Here is a 19,376-nt window from a genome sequence, read left to right on the forward strand (position 1 = left end):
TGATAAAACTTCAAAGAGAAATAGACAAATCTAGAATATAAGTTGAAAATGTTAATAACTCTTTCTCAACAATTGATAGAGGAAGTAGACAGAAAATCTGTAAGGATAGAGAAGACTTGAACATTATCAACAAACTTAACCTAAATGATATTTATAGAACTCTCCAACCAATAGCAGAGTACATACTTTTTGAGCGTACACATGATAGACCATATTATAAGTCATAAGACAAGCCTCAATACTCACTCTGTTGCCTGGACTAGAGTACAATGGCACAATCATGGCTCACTGCAGCTTCAAACTCCTAGGCTCAAGCAATCCTTTCACCTGAGCATCCCAAGTAGCTGGGACTACAGGCATACATACACCACCAAGTCTGTTTTGTTTTTTGTTTGTTTGTTTGTTTGTTTTACTTTTGTAGAGTCAGGGTTTTGCTATGTTACCTAGGCTGGTCTCAAACCCCTGACCTCACACAATCATCCCGCTTCAGCCTCCCAAAGTGTTGGGGTTACAGGCATGAGCCACCATGCCTGGCCAAGCCTCAATGCATTTTAAAAGATTAAAGTCATAAGAAGCATGTTGTCTGAACACAAAGGAATTAAGTTTGCAGTCTTTGTGTCATTGGATCAGGTAAAGATTTCTTAGGTGCATGCCCAGAAAAATAGTGTGGCCTGGAGTCGAGGGCTAGCATGAAAGTGCAGAAACAATAATGCTCACTAAAGATCATCATGGTGACTGGTAACAAATGGGTAGAAGAGGACCTCTAAAAGAAAGCTCCAAGATTTCAAGGCTGGAAAGCTAGAAGTACAGCATTACACATAGGGGCAGAAAAACTGTGATAGAAACCAGTTTGAGAACAAAGATAATATCTTCTGTTTGGGTCAGGTTGAGTCTGAGCAAATATGAAACCTCTAATAGGAAGCACAACAGACTGCAAGGGGTATGCAACTAGAGACTCAGGGGGTCCAGAATTTTGGATACATTATTAGTGTGGTTTAAGCTGTAGGAATAAGGGATGCTCTGGGGGAAACACAATAGGGAGAGAGAAGTTGACCAGGGACAAAGTTGTCCAAGCACATTTGAGCTCAAAGAAGAAATTGCCGGCCGGGCGCGGTGGCTCAAGCCTGTAATCCCAGCACTTTGGGAGGCCGAGGCGGGCGGATCACAAGGTCAGGAGATCGAGACCACAGTGAAACCCCGTCTCTACTAAAAATACAAAAAATTAGCCGGGCGCGGTGGCGGGCGCCTGTAGTCCCAGCTACTCAGGAGGCTGAGGCAGGAGAATGGCGGGAACCCGGGAGGCGGAGCTTGCAGTGAGCCGAGATTGCGCCACTGCACTCCAGCCTGGGCAACAGCGTGAGACTCCGTCTCAAAAAAAAAAAAAAAAAAAAAAAAAAGAAGAAGAAGAAATTGCCAGGAAGTAGGAGACATGAACAGATGGTATTACTGCAAAAGCCAAGGAGACAGGCAACAGTTTCAAGAAGGAAAGCCTGATCATTGTGTGGGTCACTATCGAATAATACAGGTTAAGGAAATGAAGATAGAAAAAGCTATTGGCTTTGGGACTTTAGTCAGCTCAGACTGCTAAAACAAAATACCATAGACTGGGTGGCTTAAACAATAGGCATTTATTTTACATGTCTGGAGGCTGGAAAGTCCAAGATCAGGGTGCCAGAATGGCTGGATTCTTGGCAATGCCGCTTTTCCTGGCTTGGAGATGGCCACCTTCTCACTGTATCCTAATGATGGAGAGAGGAAACTCTGGTGTCTCGTTCTCTTTTTTTTAAGGGCAGTAGTCTCATCAGTTACCTCCCGAAGACCCTATTTCCTAATACCATTATATTGGGGCTTTAACATACGAATTTGAAGGAGTGGGGACGGTGACACAAACCTTCAGATTATAACAGAACCAGAGTCCAGTAGTGTCCTTTCATGAAACTAGTCTCAGTATAGTGGCAAGGGGAACTCTAAAATGCAGTGAGCTAGTGCAGAGGGAATGGAGCCACAGATGTGGGCCATCCATCCTGGAGGTTTGGCATTGCACGGGAAACCTTTGCATGCCAAACACACCAAGCACCTCAACATTCCTTCAATCCATCAGGCCCTTTCACACCTCACTCTCTTCCTGCTGCCTGGAATCTTGTGGGTAAAAACTTGTTCTTTTCCTGCTCAGTAAATTTTTCCCCTTCTGGGAACAAAACCTCTTTTCTGTTACCCTACTTTCATCCTTCTGGACAGAGTAGGTGTTCAGGAGTAGGCACATGACTATGTGTAGAGTCAACTGGAAGATGGATTTAAATGCTGGAAGAGGGCATAGGGTCTCTCTCCTTGTGAAATCGGGAGTAGAGCTAAAACAGAGAAGAAGGTGAAAATGGAGAGAGAGAGAGAGAGAGAGAGAGAAAGAAGAAAACAGAGATACTTTTAAGAGAAAAACAGATCCTCAACAACATTATGTAAACCCCTTATTCCAGTCATGTCTAAAATCATGCCCTCTTCTTTATGACATGAGCTAATACAGTTCTTCTTTTCTTTGAGTTAGTTTGATTTGATTTTCTATCACTTGCAACTAAAAAAGTCCCAGCAAACAAATGTCCCCTACCCTTTCCTCTCCCCCTTTCTTTACCTTGAAATTTCTTACCTATCTTTCAAGTCTCAAGTATAATGTTACTTTCTCGGTGATGCCCCTGGGGTGTGATGGTAAACTGGCTCTAAAAAACACAAGCCCTGTTTTGTTCATGTTTTCTCACCTGTGTATCCCAGCACACACACTGTGTGACATCATCATTGGTTACATTTTTGTCCTGCTGCTCAATTGTGAGCTCCTCAAAGATAGGAACTGTGTCTTCTTCACCATCTTCCCAGAGCTAGACTTGTAGGAGGTGTCAATAAATACTTATACAATGAGGCTAGATAGTTATAGCAGCAATGAAGCCAAGTAAATAAGGTAAAAGAGGCCTGTGGATATTTGAAGGCGGAAAAAGTTGCTAACAGAGAGAAAAATAAGGGGAAATATTTAAAACTCTGGCAAGGGAAGAAAGCAAGGTGTTTCAGGGGCTAGAAGAGATAGTAGTAAGAGGCAAGATGGACAATTTGAAAGGAAGTGATGAGAATCTGGGTGTGGAAACAGAAATGTGCCAAGATGAGGAGGGGATAAATTAGAAGAGGGTTTTCCTTGTTCCAGGGAAGTCAGAGACAAGGAGAGAGGGCAGAGAGGGGCTGGGAGTGGGACCAGACAATCAGGTCCAGAAGAGGTGCAGGGATTCAAGACAGGACAGAGCAAAGCTTCAGTTCAGCTGAGCTGAATGACTTCCATTTTAGTCATTCCCATGTGTACAGTTCTGCATTGTGTTCAACTTCACAATTTCCAGCAATGACCTAGAAACCATACTAAAGCTGCAATTACTCTCTGAGAATAAGAGGCTAGGCAGTTATCCATCGCTTCCCCCAAACACATCTCATTCTCTTGATTTACTTTTCCAAGGCCATGCCTGACAGTGCTTCTGGAGCAACTACACAGGACAGCCATGCCCAGCTAGTGAGAGCAGCAGGGGAGAATTAAACTCAGCCAACTGCAGCCGGCAGGGAGTTACACCACGTTGCCCTGACAACTAATGGGCAGAGCTAGTGAGAGATAGATGGAGATGGCTGAGGTCAATGGGTAATAAAATTCTAGTTAAAGGCCGATTTTTCTCTCCTTCATTTCTGCTGATATAAACATGAGGAAAAAGAAAAGATAATTGGGAGGCAGATTTTTCCAGTTCCCATAGGAGCTACAGATTCTAAGCATAAGACCCTGGGTTGAATTGAGGATAAAACCAGGAAATACCTAGATCCTCAAAGATCCTGCTCAGGAATGGCTGCCCTCAAAACACAAACCAAAGGCATTGGGAAGGAAGTACATAAGTGAGTCTCTTTCATTGAGTGTCTACTGTGTATAGAACATGGCCCTAGGAGATGTTAACCAGAAGTCTCAGGAGACATTATAGGCCCCCAAGGTGCAGCCCAAATCTTATCTCTGACATTTACTGCCCAAGCGACCCTACCAGATACCAGACCTATTTGAGTCTGAGTGGTATAACGGATATATCAGTTCTTGTCTCACAGGATTATATGTTGGCCAAGGAGATAATGAGAGTAAAGGCGGTAGCATAGTTGTCTCATGCATAAAGCACAGAATGAATGGCAGCCCAAAATAATAGATGACATCACTGAGCCCCTACCCTATGTATATTAGGCTGTTCTTGCATTGCTATAGAGAAATGCTGGAAACTTGGTATTTATAAAGAACAGAGGTTTAGTTGGCTCACAGTTTTGCATGCCTTGTGGAAAGCATAGTGCTGGCATCTGCTTGGCTTCTAGGGAGGCTTCAGGAAGCTTACAATTATGGTGGAAGGCAAAGGGGGAGCAGGCATGTCACATGGCGAAGGCAGAAGGAAGTCAGAGAGAGAGTGGGCGGGCAGGTGCCACACACTTTTAAATGATTAGATCTCATGTGAACTCAGAGCCAGAGCTCACTTATCACCAAGGGGATGGCCCAAGCCATTCATGAGGGATCCACCCCCATGATCCCAACACTTGCCACGAGGTCCCACTTCCAACACTGGGGATTACATTTCAACATAAGATTTGGGTAGAGACAAATATCCAAACTATATCACTATGCTAGCACTATTTTCAAATCTTTACACATGTTTTCTTACAATATCCTATGGAACAGGAACTGCTACATACCCATTTTACAGATAAGGAAACTGAGGCAGAGAAAAGGTAATGTTCCTGCTCAAAATCACATAGAGAGTAAGTGGCAGAGCCAGGGCTTGCACCCAGACAATCTGGCTCCAAACCTGGGCTCTACAACATCAACAACACAGAGGAGTCATCAAAAATGAAGATGCAGAAAGAATACTGAGATATTACTTACATATCTTTGCATACACATATATAAAATAGTTCTAGAAGGATACACAATTTAAAAATTGTAACGTTGTTTGCCTCTTGGAAAGAGAAAGGCAAAGAAGGGAAATTTTCTACTGTATATTTCCTGTGAATTTTTAACCATAGGAAGGGATTGCTTATTTTAAAAATGAATGAATTAAATTAAAATTTAAAAATAGAGGAGCAGGGCAGGAGAAGTCACTCTGAATACATTTATTTCTGCAAACATTCATTGTATGTGAAAAAACAGGCTCCCATTCTCTACTCCCTGACATGACTGTGGAGGAAACAGGCCCATGAACAGATGACTAGAGAACATGGTGACAGACATTCATACAGGTGAATATAATGTGCTGCATAGCCCCTGAGGAGGACATGAAAAATTCTGCACGGAGAGAGGAAGTCTGGAAGGCTTCACAAAGGAAGGACTTCTAAACAGATCTTTCCAGAACTTATTATCTTAAGTCAAGTCATATGTGCCCATGGGAAGTTACTCAACCTCTTTAAGCCTCAATGTTTTCTGCAAACATTCACTGCATGTAAAAGAACAGCTGGGTGAAGAAGCTGGGATTTGAAGCCAGCCCTCACCAGAAATCACTGCCCTCAGTCATCTTAATCCTCTGGTGGCACCTCTAAAGAGACAGGAAAGATGGGGTCATGAAGGCAGATGTGGTCCCTGCTGAGGATCTAAGCAGAAGATGAGCTGTGGCCAGTCAAGTTGAGTGAGAGATGGAAGGACATCAGGTGGGGAGTCGGTCCAATTCCAGAGTCCCCACTGTGTGATGTCCTCAGCCAATTTCTCTGGGCTTTAATTTCTACCACTCCAGAGCAAGAAGTTAAAAGAGCTGCTTTCTAAACACGCTCTACTTATCCGATCGGAATTATTTTTCTGGTTGCCTAATAGATTTTATAACTCAAGCCTGCTATAATTTGGCCTCAGAAAACTCATCTGACCCTAGGCCCCCATCCTCAACTTTGAAGCTGCCCCTCATACCTTCCCTGAGAAGCAGCTACTGAATGCAAAGACCTGCACTAGCTACCAAAGAAATAGGTCTGGCCTCTGCTGTGATGGGGGGGGATGAGTAGAAAAGTGGTTATTGTTTAAATGAGAAAAAAAATAATCCATAGAAAATGCCTAGATCACACAGATACATGTGAACCCAGTCCAAGCAGCATGCACAAGGCTGAGGCCAAAGCCTCATCTGTCCTTTCCAGAACACTTTGGTGGTGTCTAAAGAGAATCTTCAAGTTAGGTTTTAAAGGTGAGAACCTGGCTTTGGCAAGAGTGGGAGAACTTCACAGGTGGAAATGGGAATGAAAGAGATAATGGCCCCAGACTGGGCTGGAACGGAGCGTCTACGCAGGTGAGGAGTGCTAAAGAATCTTGATGACATGGGCCTGGGAATAGGCGGATGAAGCAATGGAATGAATGCAAGACTGACAAGCTTCTGGCTCAATATAAAAAGGTAATGGATAATCATGAAAGGGAGTAGCTTGATAAGAATTGCCTAGAAGGAAGATTATTTAAGAGCTGTTTATGTCTTAAATGGATGACAATCATAGTGTCTAAGCCAAAACCCAAATCACAGTCTACTCACGGAAATCTACTCTGATTTCTAATTTAAAATCAGAACACATGGTGAACACACCATATACTTCCATATCTGTCCAATATTCCTCTACATTAGCATTTTCAAAAGTAGTATTTGCATAATATTCATTCCAGAGAATGAAAATAGGTGTTACAATGAAAAAAAAAAAAAAAAACTTCAGGCCAATATCCCTGATGAACGTAGACACAAATATCCTCAACAAAATCTAGCAAATCAAATCCAGCAGCACATCAGAAAAGCTAATCCACCATGATCAGGTAGGCTTCATTCCTGCGATGCAAGGTTGGTTCAACATACACAAATCAATAAATGTGATTCATCACATAAACAGAACTAAAAACAAAACCACATGATTATCTTAATAGACACAGAAAAGTCTTTTGATAAAATTCAATATCACTTCAGCATAAAAACACTGAACAAATTAGGAATTCAAAGAACATACCTCAAGATAGTAAAAGCCATTTACGACAAACCCACAGCCAACATAATACTGAACAGGCAAAACCTGGAAGCATTCCCTTTGAGAACTGGAACACGACAAGGATGCCCACTCTCACTACTTCTATTCAACATACTACTGGAAGTCCAATCCAGAACAATCAGGCAAGAGGAAGAAATAAAAAGCATCCAAACAGGAAGACAGGAGGCTGAACTATCTTCACAAACGATATGATTCTAGAACTAGAAAAATCCCATAGTCTCTGCCAAAGGCTCCTAGAACTGATAAACAACTTCAGTAAAGTTTCAGGATACAAAATCAATGTACAAAAATCAGTAGCATTTCTATACACCAGTACTATCCAAGCTAAAAGTCAAATCAATAATGCAATCCCATTCACAATAGCCACAGAAAGAATAAAATGCCTAGGAATATAGCTAACCAGGGAGGTGAAAGAGCTCTGCAACAGGAATTACAAAACACTGCTAAAAGAAATCAGAGATGACACAAACAAATGGAAAAACATTCCATGCTCATGGATAGGAAGAATCAATATTGTTAAAGTAACCATACTGCCCAAAGCAGTCTATAGATTCAATGTTCTTCCTATCAAACTACAAATGTTATTTTTCACAGAATAAGAAAAACTATTCTAAAATTCATAAGCAACCAAAAAAGAGCCCAAATAGCCAAAGCAATCCTAAGCAAAAAGAACAAAGGCAGAGGCATCACACTACCCAACTTCAAACTATACTACAAGGCTCCAGTAACCAAAACAGCATGGTGCTGGTACAAAAACAGACACATAGACCAATGAAACAGGATTAAAAACCCATAAATAAAGCCACATACTTACAACCATCTGATTTTCAACAAAGTTGACAATAACAAGCAAAGGGGAAAGGACTTCCTATTCAATAAATGGTGCTGGGATAACTGGCTAACTATACGCAAAAGATTGAAACTGGACATTTTCCTTTCACCATACATAAAAATCAACTCAAGATGGATTAAAGAGTGAAATGTAAAACCTAAAATGATAAAAATCCTAGAAGAATACAAAGGACATAGCATTCTGAACATAGGCCTTGGCAAAGATTTCATGACAAAGACTCCAAAAGCAATTGCAACAAAAAGAAAAATTGACAAATGAGACCTAATTAAACTAAAGAACTCTGCACAGAAAAAGAAACTATCAATAGAATAAATAGACAACCTAAAGAAGGGGAGAAAATATTTGTAAACTATACATCTGACAAAGTCTAATATCCACAATCTACAAGGAACTTAAATCAACAAGCAAGAAAACAAACAATTCCTTTAAAAAGTGGGCAAAGGACATGAACAGACACTTCTCAAAAGAAGACATACATGTGACCGGCAAGCATATGAAAAAAATGCTCCACAGCAATAATGATTCAAGAAATGTAAATCAAAACCACAATGAGATATCATCTCACACCAGTCAGAATGGCTATTATCAAAAAGTCAAAAAATAATAGATGTTGGTGGGGTTGTGGAGAAAAGGGAATGCTTATACACTGCTGGTAGGAATGTAAATTAGTTCAGCCACTGTGGAAAGCAATTTGGAGATTTCTCAAAGAACTTAAAACAGAATTATGATTCAACCCAGCAATCCCATTACTGGGTATACACCCAAAGGAATATGAGTCATTCCACCATAAAGGCACATGCATGCGTATGCACATCACAACACTTTTCAAAATAGAAAAGACATGGAATCAAGCTAGATGCCCATCAACAGGGAACTGGATAAAGGAAATGTGGAACATACAGGAATACTATGCAGCCATAAAAAAGAATGAAATAATGTTCTTTGCAACAACATGGATGCAGCTGCAGGCCATTTTCCTAAGCAAATTAACTCAGGAACAGTAAACCAAATACTGTGTGTGCTCGCTTATAAGTAGGTGCCAAACATTGAGTACACATGGACACAAAGAGGGAGACAATAAACACCAAGGCTTACTTGAGGGTAGAGGTGGCAAGGAGGAGTAAAATTGAAAAACTACCCCAATCATGTACTATGCTCACTATCTAAGTAACAAAATCAGTTTTACACCAAACCCTAGCAACATGCTATTCACCCATATAACAAACCTGCACATGTAACCCGTGAACCTAAAATAAAAGTTGGAAGGAAAAAAGAAGAAAAATAGGTGTTGCCAAAAAAATCCAAGTTAAAAAATAATAATAGCTAACTGCAAGCCAAACATAAGTGATCCACAAACATGCTTTTACTCAATCCTCTCAAAATCGGTAGGTGCTATAAACATCCCCATTGTGCAGGTGAGAAACTGAAATTCAGGCATCATTAGTAACTTGCCCAAGTTCACTGTGAAGTGCCACAAGTTTATTTCAGGCAATCTGGATCCCAAACCCATGCTCCTAACCCTCAGGCTACATTACTTATCATAATTCAGAAACACAGGCTAAACAAACTTCCCTTCCCATAGGACTTCTCAGAGACTTTCAATCATTCTTCCTCCCTCCTTCCCACTTCAGCTGTGACATAAAACAGGTTAGGAAATCCTTGGTGAGGCTGGGGTTTTGAGGGACCCCACAAGGTACTGAGAAGAGCATCAGGAGACATTACCTTTCCCCAACCCCACTCCCAGCCCCTCCAGTACGGGCAGCTTCATGATGAACACTGGGAATCAGAGAGGGAGAAGAGAGATCACTGTGGGGAAAGAAGGGCCACTAGGGCCATCTGGGCCCACAGGAAGGGGCAGGACATAGGGGGCAGCCGGAGGTCCCATTATTTCTCTAGTCTACCCCCTGTCCTTGTGACCAGAATAAGGCATTGTTCCTTTGGTTTCTGGATCATGGAGGTCAGTCTCAGAAGTCCCAGACCTAAGGGCTCTCGGAAGGAACCAGAGTGATGGCAGGGTGGGCAAGGGCAGAGGCTCTTTACTACTCAGTACAGAAAGATATCACTATTTTAACAACCAGCCCTGGTTTCCTTCACATTTCACATATATTCAGCTCTTCGACATTTCCAAAGCCCATTCACCCTTGATCTCATTTGACTGACAGGGTAACTCTGGGATCTCAGCAGGACAGACATCATCATCCTCATTTTGTATATTAGGAGCCTGGGACTCAACAAGTGAGAACAAGAACTGGCTCTAGAAAGGAAGTCTGAATCTGGTACTCACAATATTGCCGCAATACCGAGGTTCCATCCAGCCTCAAGATTTGTCCTCAGCTGGAGCATGATCACCTTACAGGAAGCAGTGGGCTCAAAGGGTGTACACTTTTGCTATCCAGCCTTGCCACTTCCCAATTTTAGAATTCACTCCTCTGAATACCAGCGCCTCATCTGTGTGCACTGGTACCCACCTCACAAGGAGGTTGTGAAGACTGAAGAGATAATGTCAGAACATCCCCCAGTACAGGACCTGACACACACAGGAGGTAACCAAGCATGGCTCTGTTCCCTCTCTGAGCCAGCCTACCTTCCTCTAATTTCTGCCCACCTTCAGATCCCCTAGTATGAGTCTTAAACAACTTCCCTTCACAAGAACTTTATTTTTAAAATGGCAGGTGAGAAAGCCAACCACAGACTGGGCCAAGATTGAAGGCCAAGTTCACACAATTAGAAAGCCCTGTTTTGACAGGAAGAGGCAGGTGTTGTGTCTGCCAACTCAGCACCTACTTGCCCCTCCAGCACCAGCATCCCGAAGGTCCTTTGGGAACTGTTCCTCTCTCTGGGCTGCTCGATCTCACTCCTGAAGCTTAGAGGTGAGCATGTGACCTGAGCAGCCAATCAAAGCTTTTTATCCTACAGGCCACAGTGATTGGCTCAGAGATGGACACATGACCTAAACCTAGCCAATGAGATTCCATTTGGGATTTTCATTGGATCTACAGGTAAAAAGTTGTTTTCCTTCCACTGGGCTTGAAGCTGGGAGGGTAGAAACATGGATATATGTGCCATGGCCATCACATGAACAGAGCATGCCTGTGATCCAACAGCAAGAATGGCAGAGCTGAGAGACAGAAAAGACAGCATGCCAAAAATGTTGTCTGAGTCCCCAAATGCAGCCATACCTGACTCTGAGCTAAGTGTGTGCAAAAACTTAACCTAAGTAGTCCATGTCTATTTAACTTGGTTAAATAAATTCCATAATCCCAGGTAGCCAAAACTAAATGGAATGTAGGGTTAACACTGAGCAGTGTGTATATGGATGAAGGGCAGTATCTATCCACAAGTAAGAAAAGAAAGAAGAATATTAGGAGCCTAAAACTGGGAACTTTCTGATATGCCCAGAACCCTACCTGAACTTATATACACGAACACACACATCACACACTACCCCCCACACATCCCACACACATACCCATGTTCCACATAAACATACACACACCCACATACACAGTTCTGGCCTGGGAGCCCACATTAATCAGACGTTGCTTGGCTTTTCCAGCTGATCCTGCCCCTGGTCTCATTGCTCCCGTCCACAGCCCAGCACCGCAAGCAGGCCACACAGTGTACCATCCCCTCCTCCCCTGTCTTGCTTCCACTAAAATTCTCTCCCCTCACCCGCTGCCTGCCATCCCTCCTCCTCTCTCAGCCCCACAGAACAGCTCTCCTACCTCAAAAAGCTGTCCGTGACTCATTTCACTCCATCCCTGCCAAGTTCCCGTCACCACTTGGCTATTTTGCACTTCCACAGAAGGAATAATTTGCACTTGCACCCTGTATGGGTTTATACATGTTTGAACATTTTTTTGTAGGCAGCATATTGAGGAGGTGAGGAGGATCATGGCAGACCAGGCTGGGTTCAAATCCAAAGACATCTTCACACACTGTGGGACCCATGCTCTGACCCTTGGGGCCTTCATTCATGGATAAGAGGATTTGACCTCTAGCTACCCTCCCTCCCTGTGAGCAGCTCATGAGGAATAAGAAAGAGAAGGTGTGGAAGCTCTTGTTCAACAGAAAAAGGCTGTTCACGTCAGTTGTGAAGATCAGAGTGCGTTTGGCAATGTGGCAATATTGTACTATCCTTGGGCTTCTCCTCTAAGCCCCTCTCCTTGTTCTTCTCTCTAGGCAGTTTCCTCAGTTTGGTGTATTAAATTGCCCATCAGGAAGCTGCCCAGATAGTAGCTGGCTCAAGCAACCACAGTGTGTGAGCCTTGAGGGCCCAGGGAGTTATTGACATTGACTCTCAGGCCACCAGGCGGTTTTGGGAGGCCGAATTTCCCCTTCACAGTCTATTTGAGTGGGCCACATGGAGCATGGGATACACACAGGAGTGAAAAAAGATGCCTCCACCCTCTGCCCCTCATCTTGCTAGCTGTCCATTATGCAATCAAGAAATGCCAATCTGAGTAGAGCATGTGTCCTGCATTATTGCGGTCTGGAGAGAGGTGGTCATGCTAGCTAGCCAGGGAGATAAAGACACCAAAAACCCATTGCAAGTATTGCAGAAGTGATCAGCAGATGCTCTCCCATGAGACAGTGACAAGAAGGGGGGGGTCCTTTCTCTTCCCTTCTGGGGAAGGAGCAAACCATCTACAGGAAGCATGCATCTGATAGACACTGTGGGCTGAAGGAAGGGGACATTGGTTCTCAAATGTGTCTGCACTTGTATCCACTTTCTCACCAGTTGCTCTAGTTTTTCATTCAATGAACAAATGTTGGCGCCTGCTCTGTGCCAGGCATTGTACTAGGAGCTAGGGATGCAAAAATCAAGTAAGACCCAGTTCTCTGCTCAAAGGACGCCCACACATAGTGAGGGAGGCAGATAATTAAATCAACAACTGTGAAGTGGTGTGATGAGTATTGTGACAGAAAGTAGGAACATGGTAGGAGGACCTGTCCTAGCCTGAGGATCCATGGCAGGCTTGAGAGATGGAGGCAATGTTTGAACTGAGCTAGAAGTTGGAGGTGGCGAAGGGTGGGGTGGAAAGAGATAAAATAAATAAATAAAAAGAGACACCTTCCCTGAGGGAATTCTAATCTTGCTGAGTAGGAGCAGTGAGATGAGGAAGAGGAAGAGGGCTCAAGAAGTACTGCAGAGACAGGGAGGGATGAGACAGCAAACTTAATGAAGATTGGCAAGTAGGCTGTGATGCCTGGGGCAAAAGGTCCACTAAGAGAGAGGAGCCAAGGATGCCAGCAGCCCTGTCATGCTGGGCCTGTGTACTGAGTTAAGGAGTTTGGGCTTTATTCTGAAAGCTGCAGGCAGCTCCTGAAGGCGGGAGGTGACATGATCAGATATAAAATATTCAAGTAGTGGTTGTTGAGAATCTGAAACACTAATTCTTTGCCAAAGAGGAAGGTTGAGCAGGATGAAGTAAGTACTGAAGGCATTAATAGTCTGGTGGAAAAGACACCAGGGAGAGCTCTCTTTCCTGATTTACCTCCTGTGTCTGAAGCCTCTCCTCTTTCCTTTTTTCCTCTGCTGACTTCATAAATGTTTATTTTCTTTGGGATTCTATCCTGGACCTTCTTCTGGCATCTCCTCACTCTATATATCAATGGTTCTCAAAGTCCTGGCTAGCGACCAGTAGCCTTAGCATCACCCAGGAACTTGTTAGAAATGCACATTCTTGAGCCCCACATAGACCTGCTGAATTAGAAACCCTGGTGGTGAGACCTAGCTACCTGTAGTTCAACAAGCCCTCCAGGTGATTCTAACGCACACTCAAGTTCAAGGATGACTGATTTACATCAATCCTGGCTGCATATTAGAATCACCTGGGAAGGTGTTTTTACACACACACACACACACCATACACACAGATGTGTGCCTTGGTCTCACCACAGACCAATTAAATTAGAATCTCAGTGCAGGGCCCAGGGACTGGCGATTCAGATATGCACCCAGGGTTGAGACAAAAACCACTGGCCTAGAGCAGCACTTCTCTGACTTTAACATGCCCATAAATGCCCTGGGGATGTTTTTAAAATTCAGATTGTGACTGGTGAGACTAAGATTCTGCTTGTCTAACTAGGTGATGTCAATGCTGCTGGTCTACAGACTTCAATTTCAGTAAGGAGGGTCTACTTTCCCAGTTTCCTTGGACTCTCAGCTTTAACTACCAACTGTGTGTTAGTAACACTCCCCAGACCTAGTCCCCACCTTTCTTGAGCTCCTAACCCGTAAGAAATACTTCCAGTTGGAGAACCCACTCACACTTCAAATTCAACACTCTCTAATTCACCTCATCCTATGCACCCTCTCTCAGATTTCTACGCACCTTGGATGCTCACTAGCTCAGTAAGCCAGCCTGTTCACCCGAACCAGGATAGACCATGTCCTAAAGCCAAAATAGGACAGAGTTTTAAGAAGATATTCCCCTAAATGGTCAACCCAAATCCCCAGGCTCTCGGGCCATCCCCTTACCTGAGAACTCTAGCCCCCTGCAGAGAATACCCTCCCCTCCTATTTGTGAGGTTTCTGAGAGAGGCTTTGGGCGAGCCTTTGGGGGCTCTGTCACTACTCTTAATGATGACAAAACAAAAGGTCATGGGATAGGAGAGTAAAAGGGTCCCAGGAAACTTTAGGGGAAGAGACATTGGAGTATTGGCAATTTCTTGAACTTAAACCTTCCTTTATTGAGGCTAGCATGTTTGCATATACACATGTGAGCTCAGGCTCCCAGCCTCTGCAGAGTTTCTGAGGATGGGCTACAGGTGGCCCAGCCCCTGCCAGCTCTGAGAGAGCAGCAATGTGGGCTGAATGGCCAATGTACCTGACCTCAGTCCCACTGAGTCCCCAGCACCTCTAGTCACTCTCCATGCAACAGTTTAGAGGCCATGTTCTCGTGGCACCCTTCTCTGGGGCTTCTTGACTTAGTCTCCATCCCTGTTAAAACATAGTGTCAAGAACAAAGCTTAGTACTTGACTTCCCAGATGTAGGAGAAGGGATGCACAGGGAGGATCCTCATTTCCTGTGATCTGAATGACATCTTATTAATGCAGCCTAAAATTGTATCTCCTCATTCTCACCTCATGTCATCTCTGATGGATCTCATTACCAGCAAACTGCATTCAGGCAAGGTCTTCTCCAGCTGGCACTTGTACAATTGATACTTTTGAACCTAAATGTAGAAATTTACATATGTCTCTGTTAACTTTCATCTTTTTGGTTCAGCCCCCATTCTAGTCTATCAAAATCACTTTGAACCACTATTGTATCTTCAGTTGCAGAATTTTCCTTTCCAACTTTCTATTATCTACAAATAAGCATATCTGAAGTATGCTGTGTTAAAGAAACTCTGGACTCAGGAGTCAGGAAGATAAGCACTAGTCCTAACCTTCTATGTGACTATAGGAAAGTTATATAACTTCTCTGGATCTCAGTGATATGACCTCTGGAAATCCTGCTAGCTCAAAATTCCACGAGTTCAGGCCCTGCAAGCAAACCTCTTGGTTTAAAACCCAGCTCTACCACCTATAGGATGTATGATCTTGAATAAGCCACATAACCTCCCTGTGCCTGTTTCCTCATCGTAAAATGAATGATATTATAATACCAGTATAATCAAATAAGCATATAATATCACATATAAGCTTATATTATAAATGTTCTATATTGTATATTATTTCTAAGTATATGTATTATATGTAAGTATATAATTATAGTAAGTATTTATGTGTAATTTATAATAACTATGATAATAGTATCTGCCTCTTGAGGTCATTAGAATTAAATGAATGAATTTATATGAATTTATAAAATGCTCAGTTCATGCCTGGCATATAAATAAGTGGTCAATGAATGTTAGCTGTATTAGTCAAGACAAGCAATTGGTTAAAGAAAAAAATTAACAGAATAGGACCAAGAGAGAAAAAGACTAAATCCAAGACTGAATTCTATAAAAGTCCTCTGAAATATGGTGACCAGATGTCCTAGTTTTTGAGGACAATCCTGATTTACTTCTTCTATCCCAACATTATTATCAACAGTGATTGGCGCCAGACACTGAGATGTGCTACTCAGATACTCACTCAAGGAAGGACTTGCTGGCCTCCTGCAAGGAATGTGGTTACCTACACCTGTTGCATCCCCCAGGACCACTTTAGCTTTTGAGCCAGTCATCCTGGCCAATGAGTAAGTTAGTACAAGGACCCAGACATTTCCACCCAACAAAGGCTTCTTCTAATAGTCAGCATTGGCTCCAGAGCTCCCCATTGGACTGAAAAGACTCTGGCAGGTCTGCACTGTGCTTTCACAGCACCCCCCCCCCCACCTCATTCTACTTCCTTCTTCACTTTTCTTTCACTTCCTCTCCAATAAACCTTTTGCCCTCTGGTCTTATGTCTGCTTCCCAAAGGACTCAGCTGACACGTATCCTACTCTCAAAAATAAACCCGTGTACATGATGTTAGATGTTCACCCTATCTAGAGACCTTTAACATTGCCCCCACCCCTACTTGACTCCCACAATGATATAATATGTGAAACACACATTTTTTCATCTGAATTGTGGAGATAATGTATGACTGCAAGGTCTCTGATGTGCTCAAGCCGGGCTTACACAGGTATGACCTCTCCCCTGATCTGTCTACCTGAAAGATTTTGATAGAAGCTCTGACCAACATATGAAGTTAATTTGACAAAACTTAGTAACCCAGGGTGAGTTCTAATGATCACAACACATCTTTCCTAAGTTTTCTTATAAACCAGGTGTTTAATATTCCAATATAGGGATTTTTCTGGCATCCAAATCTATGGCCTTAGTTCACATCTCCCAGTTCTTTCTGCAGGCCATATATAGTTTGTTCTAGCTGGAGGCTCTCACCCTTCCTTACCCCTCTCAGTCCTCAGTGCTACCTTCATTCCTTCATCTTTGTGGTCCTATCATTGCCAGCCTGTAGGGAGAACTGCACAGTTCCAGGCCCCTGGATTCACAGTCCAGCTCTGCAGCTCCTCCTTGGCCAGAAGTGGGCCTCCTCTTGAATCTTCCCTGCCTCCTTTCCCCTGAGCCCCTGTGCCCCACTCCTCCATTCTGTCCTCACAGTCTTCCCCCACCTTCCAAGCTCCCCTGCCCTCCTGCTAGTCCAACCTACTCTTGGGGTCTAAATCAAGCTCCATGCCCCTCATGAGGCTTCCCCCAGCCCCACGACAACTATAGTGACTAAATACAACTGACCTAGTCCAGCAAACACGACCAAGTTTTGCCTGCAGGCCATGCATCCCGCTGGGCAACTCTCTGCCACCCTGGCTGTTTCCTGGACTCCCAGTAAGCTCCTTTCAGTTTGAGGCCCTGCCTACTCAAGGCAGTTGGCCCCAGTGGAGGAAAGGACCAGGGGACAGAGTGGGGAGGTGGAGGCATCCCCACCTCCTGACCTCCCTATAAGCTCCTTTTCTTGATGACAGGTGGTTCTGCTATTCTGGTGGCTCTTCCAAGGCCCATGGCTTCCCTTGTCCTTATCCTGGTACTGACCAATAATGTCCTCCAGTCCCACCACATTCCAGAGCCCAGAGAGATGGCCTGGCACCTCACTGCCTCCCTGCTGGAAGGTGCTAAGCCATTGGCAGTTCCTTTCAGGGAGAACATAAAGAGGAGGTAGAGGGCTGGAAAGTCGAATGCCCACTTCTTGCTGTGGTGAAATTACCTCATGAATATAGCAAGTAGGGTTCAAACAACCCTGTTCCTTTTTTGGCAGGCATAGGTAGTTTTCTCTTGCTTACTTGCTACAGACTTGCTTACTTTGCCATCTACAAAGAGTAAATAAATTCTTTCTAGCCTTTTCTCATTCATTCACTTATTGTGTAATATGTTCGGTGCTGGCCGGGTGTGGTGGTTCACACCTGTAATCCCAGCACTTTGGGAGGCCAAGACAGATGGGTCACCTGAGGTCAGGAGTTCGAGACCAGCCTGGCCAACATGGTGAAACTCCGTCTCTACTAAAAATACAAAAATTAGCTGGGCATGATGGCAGGCGCCTGTAATCCCAGCTACTCGGGAGGCTGAGGCAGGAGAATCGCTTGAACCCGGGAGGCGGCGGTTACAATGAACCAAGATCGTGCCACTGCACTCCAGCATGAGCAACAGAGCGAGACTCCATCTCAAAAAAAAGAAAAATGTTCAGTAACCACTGTGTGCCAGGCAAAGTTGGGCATCTTAGCCTCAGGCTTCAGGGCCCAGAATCTAATTTCTCTGTTAACCTCTGAAAGCATCTTAGTGTCCTTCCTCCTTCCTTCAAATCTTAAATCACCTACTAGTAAGCACATCATGAGACTCTCTATCAGTAGATCCTGAGAAAATCGTTCTTCAGGAGAGAGTAACGATAGCTCAATGATAATATTCATTCATTTGTTTATTTATTGGGTGCACAAATATTTATTGGGTACTTGTTATGTGCCAGGCACTGTGCCAATCAAAACAAACTATAGCCCTGCACAGTTTAATGTCTGAGAGACAGATTAAACAAATTGGTCCACTAGTAAGCTTATCATCACAAATGGAAGAAAGTACTTGGAAGAAAAGAACAGGTTGTGAAAGACAGAGGATACCAGGATTGGCTTGTCAGGAAGGTCTCGAAGCTGAGCCTTGAGGGACAAGCAGGGTTGATTGGGAGAGGATGGAGGGCCTGTCACCCCCTACTTGCCCTCTTCCTCTACTCCTGGCATGCACCCTTCTTCCACCGTGCTCAGGACCCAAAACAGAGAGCCTCTTCCAGCCACTGCCTTGAGCACTCTCTCCTCTCTTCAAAGCGCTGATCTCAGCCCAGGGGCAGATGTTTACCCCGAAGATGAGTTTGTGGCATTCTTTGACTTCCTAAGAGCCAGTTCATCATAGCATATGCAGAAGTATGCTATCAAGCTCAGGAGAGGGGGGTAGGTAGCAACGGCCCTACCCCCAGCAACCAGGGACTGCTGTACCACTGCAGGAGCTGAGCTTCCAAACAGGGGCTTTGGAATGGCCACATTAAGAATGATTGTGGCAATAAAGTTCTATTAGCCATCTGGAGCAATCGCACGCTCTCCAGGGCTAGGCGCTTGGTCGCTGATGGCTGCCAACAGATGTGGGCAGAAAGAGGCTCCCAGGGATGGGGACAGCTGACTGTCTGGAATGGAGGTCAGTTAGAGGGGGACTCTAGCGCTGGCACCCAGCTAAAGCACTCTGCATGAATTCTGTTTCCCTTTTAGATATGATCCTTAAGACATACGAGGGATATTAACATTTAAACAGATTGCCTTTCCATGGGCAAATCTGAAAGATACATATGAGGTATCAGGGATTAACAGGAAAGCTCCCTCCTCCCCAGGCTGCCTCTTCCACGAGGGTTACATCATTTGGAGTCAAGCAAATTCATGTTCAAAGTCTGCATTTAATTGGTTGTGTGACCTTGGGACTTGCATGAAATCTCTGAGCCTTGTTTTCTCCCTTATAAAATGAA

General features: G+C 43.9%; 1 protein-coding gene across 2 annotated transcripts in view; it reads right to left on the minus strand.

The window, feature by feature from the left end:
- LOC106997102 (uncharacterized) overlaps positions 1–19,376 on the minus strand; it is a 68,655-nt gene that overhangs the window by 30,282 nt on the left and 18,997 nt on the right. For both annotated transcript variants that reach the window (XR_013414516.1, XM_077994151.1), the window contains exon 4: positions 14,976–15,067. Coding sequence is in view for 1 of the 2 variants with exons in the window: in XM_077994151.1 (XP_077850277.1) it covers positions 15,018–15,067 (50 nt within the window). In the remaining variant the exon portion in view is untranslated. The remainder of the gene's footprint in view (positions 1–14,975; positions 15,068–19,376) is intronic.

This window comes from Macaca mulatta, chromosome 2 (assembly GCF_049350105.2).
Source record: "Macaca mulatta isolate MMU2019108-1 chromosome 2, T2T-MMU8v2.0, whole genome shotgun sequence".
Lineage (NCBI taxonomy): Eukaryota > Metazoa > Chordata > Mammalia > Primates > Cercopithecidae > Macaca > Macaca mulatta.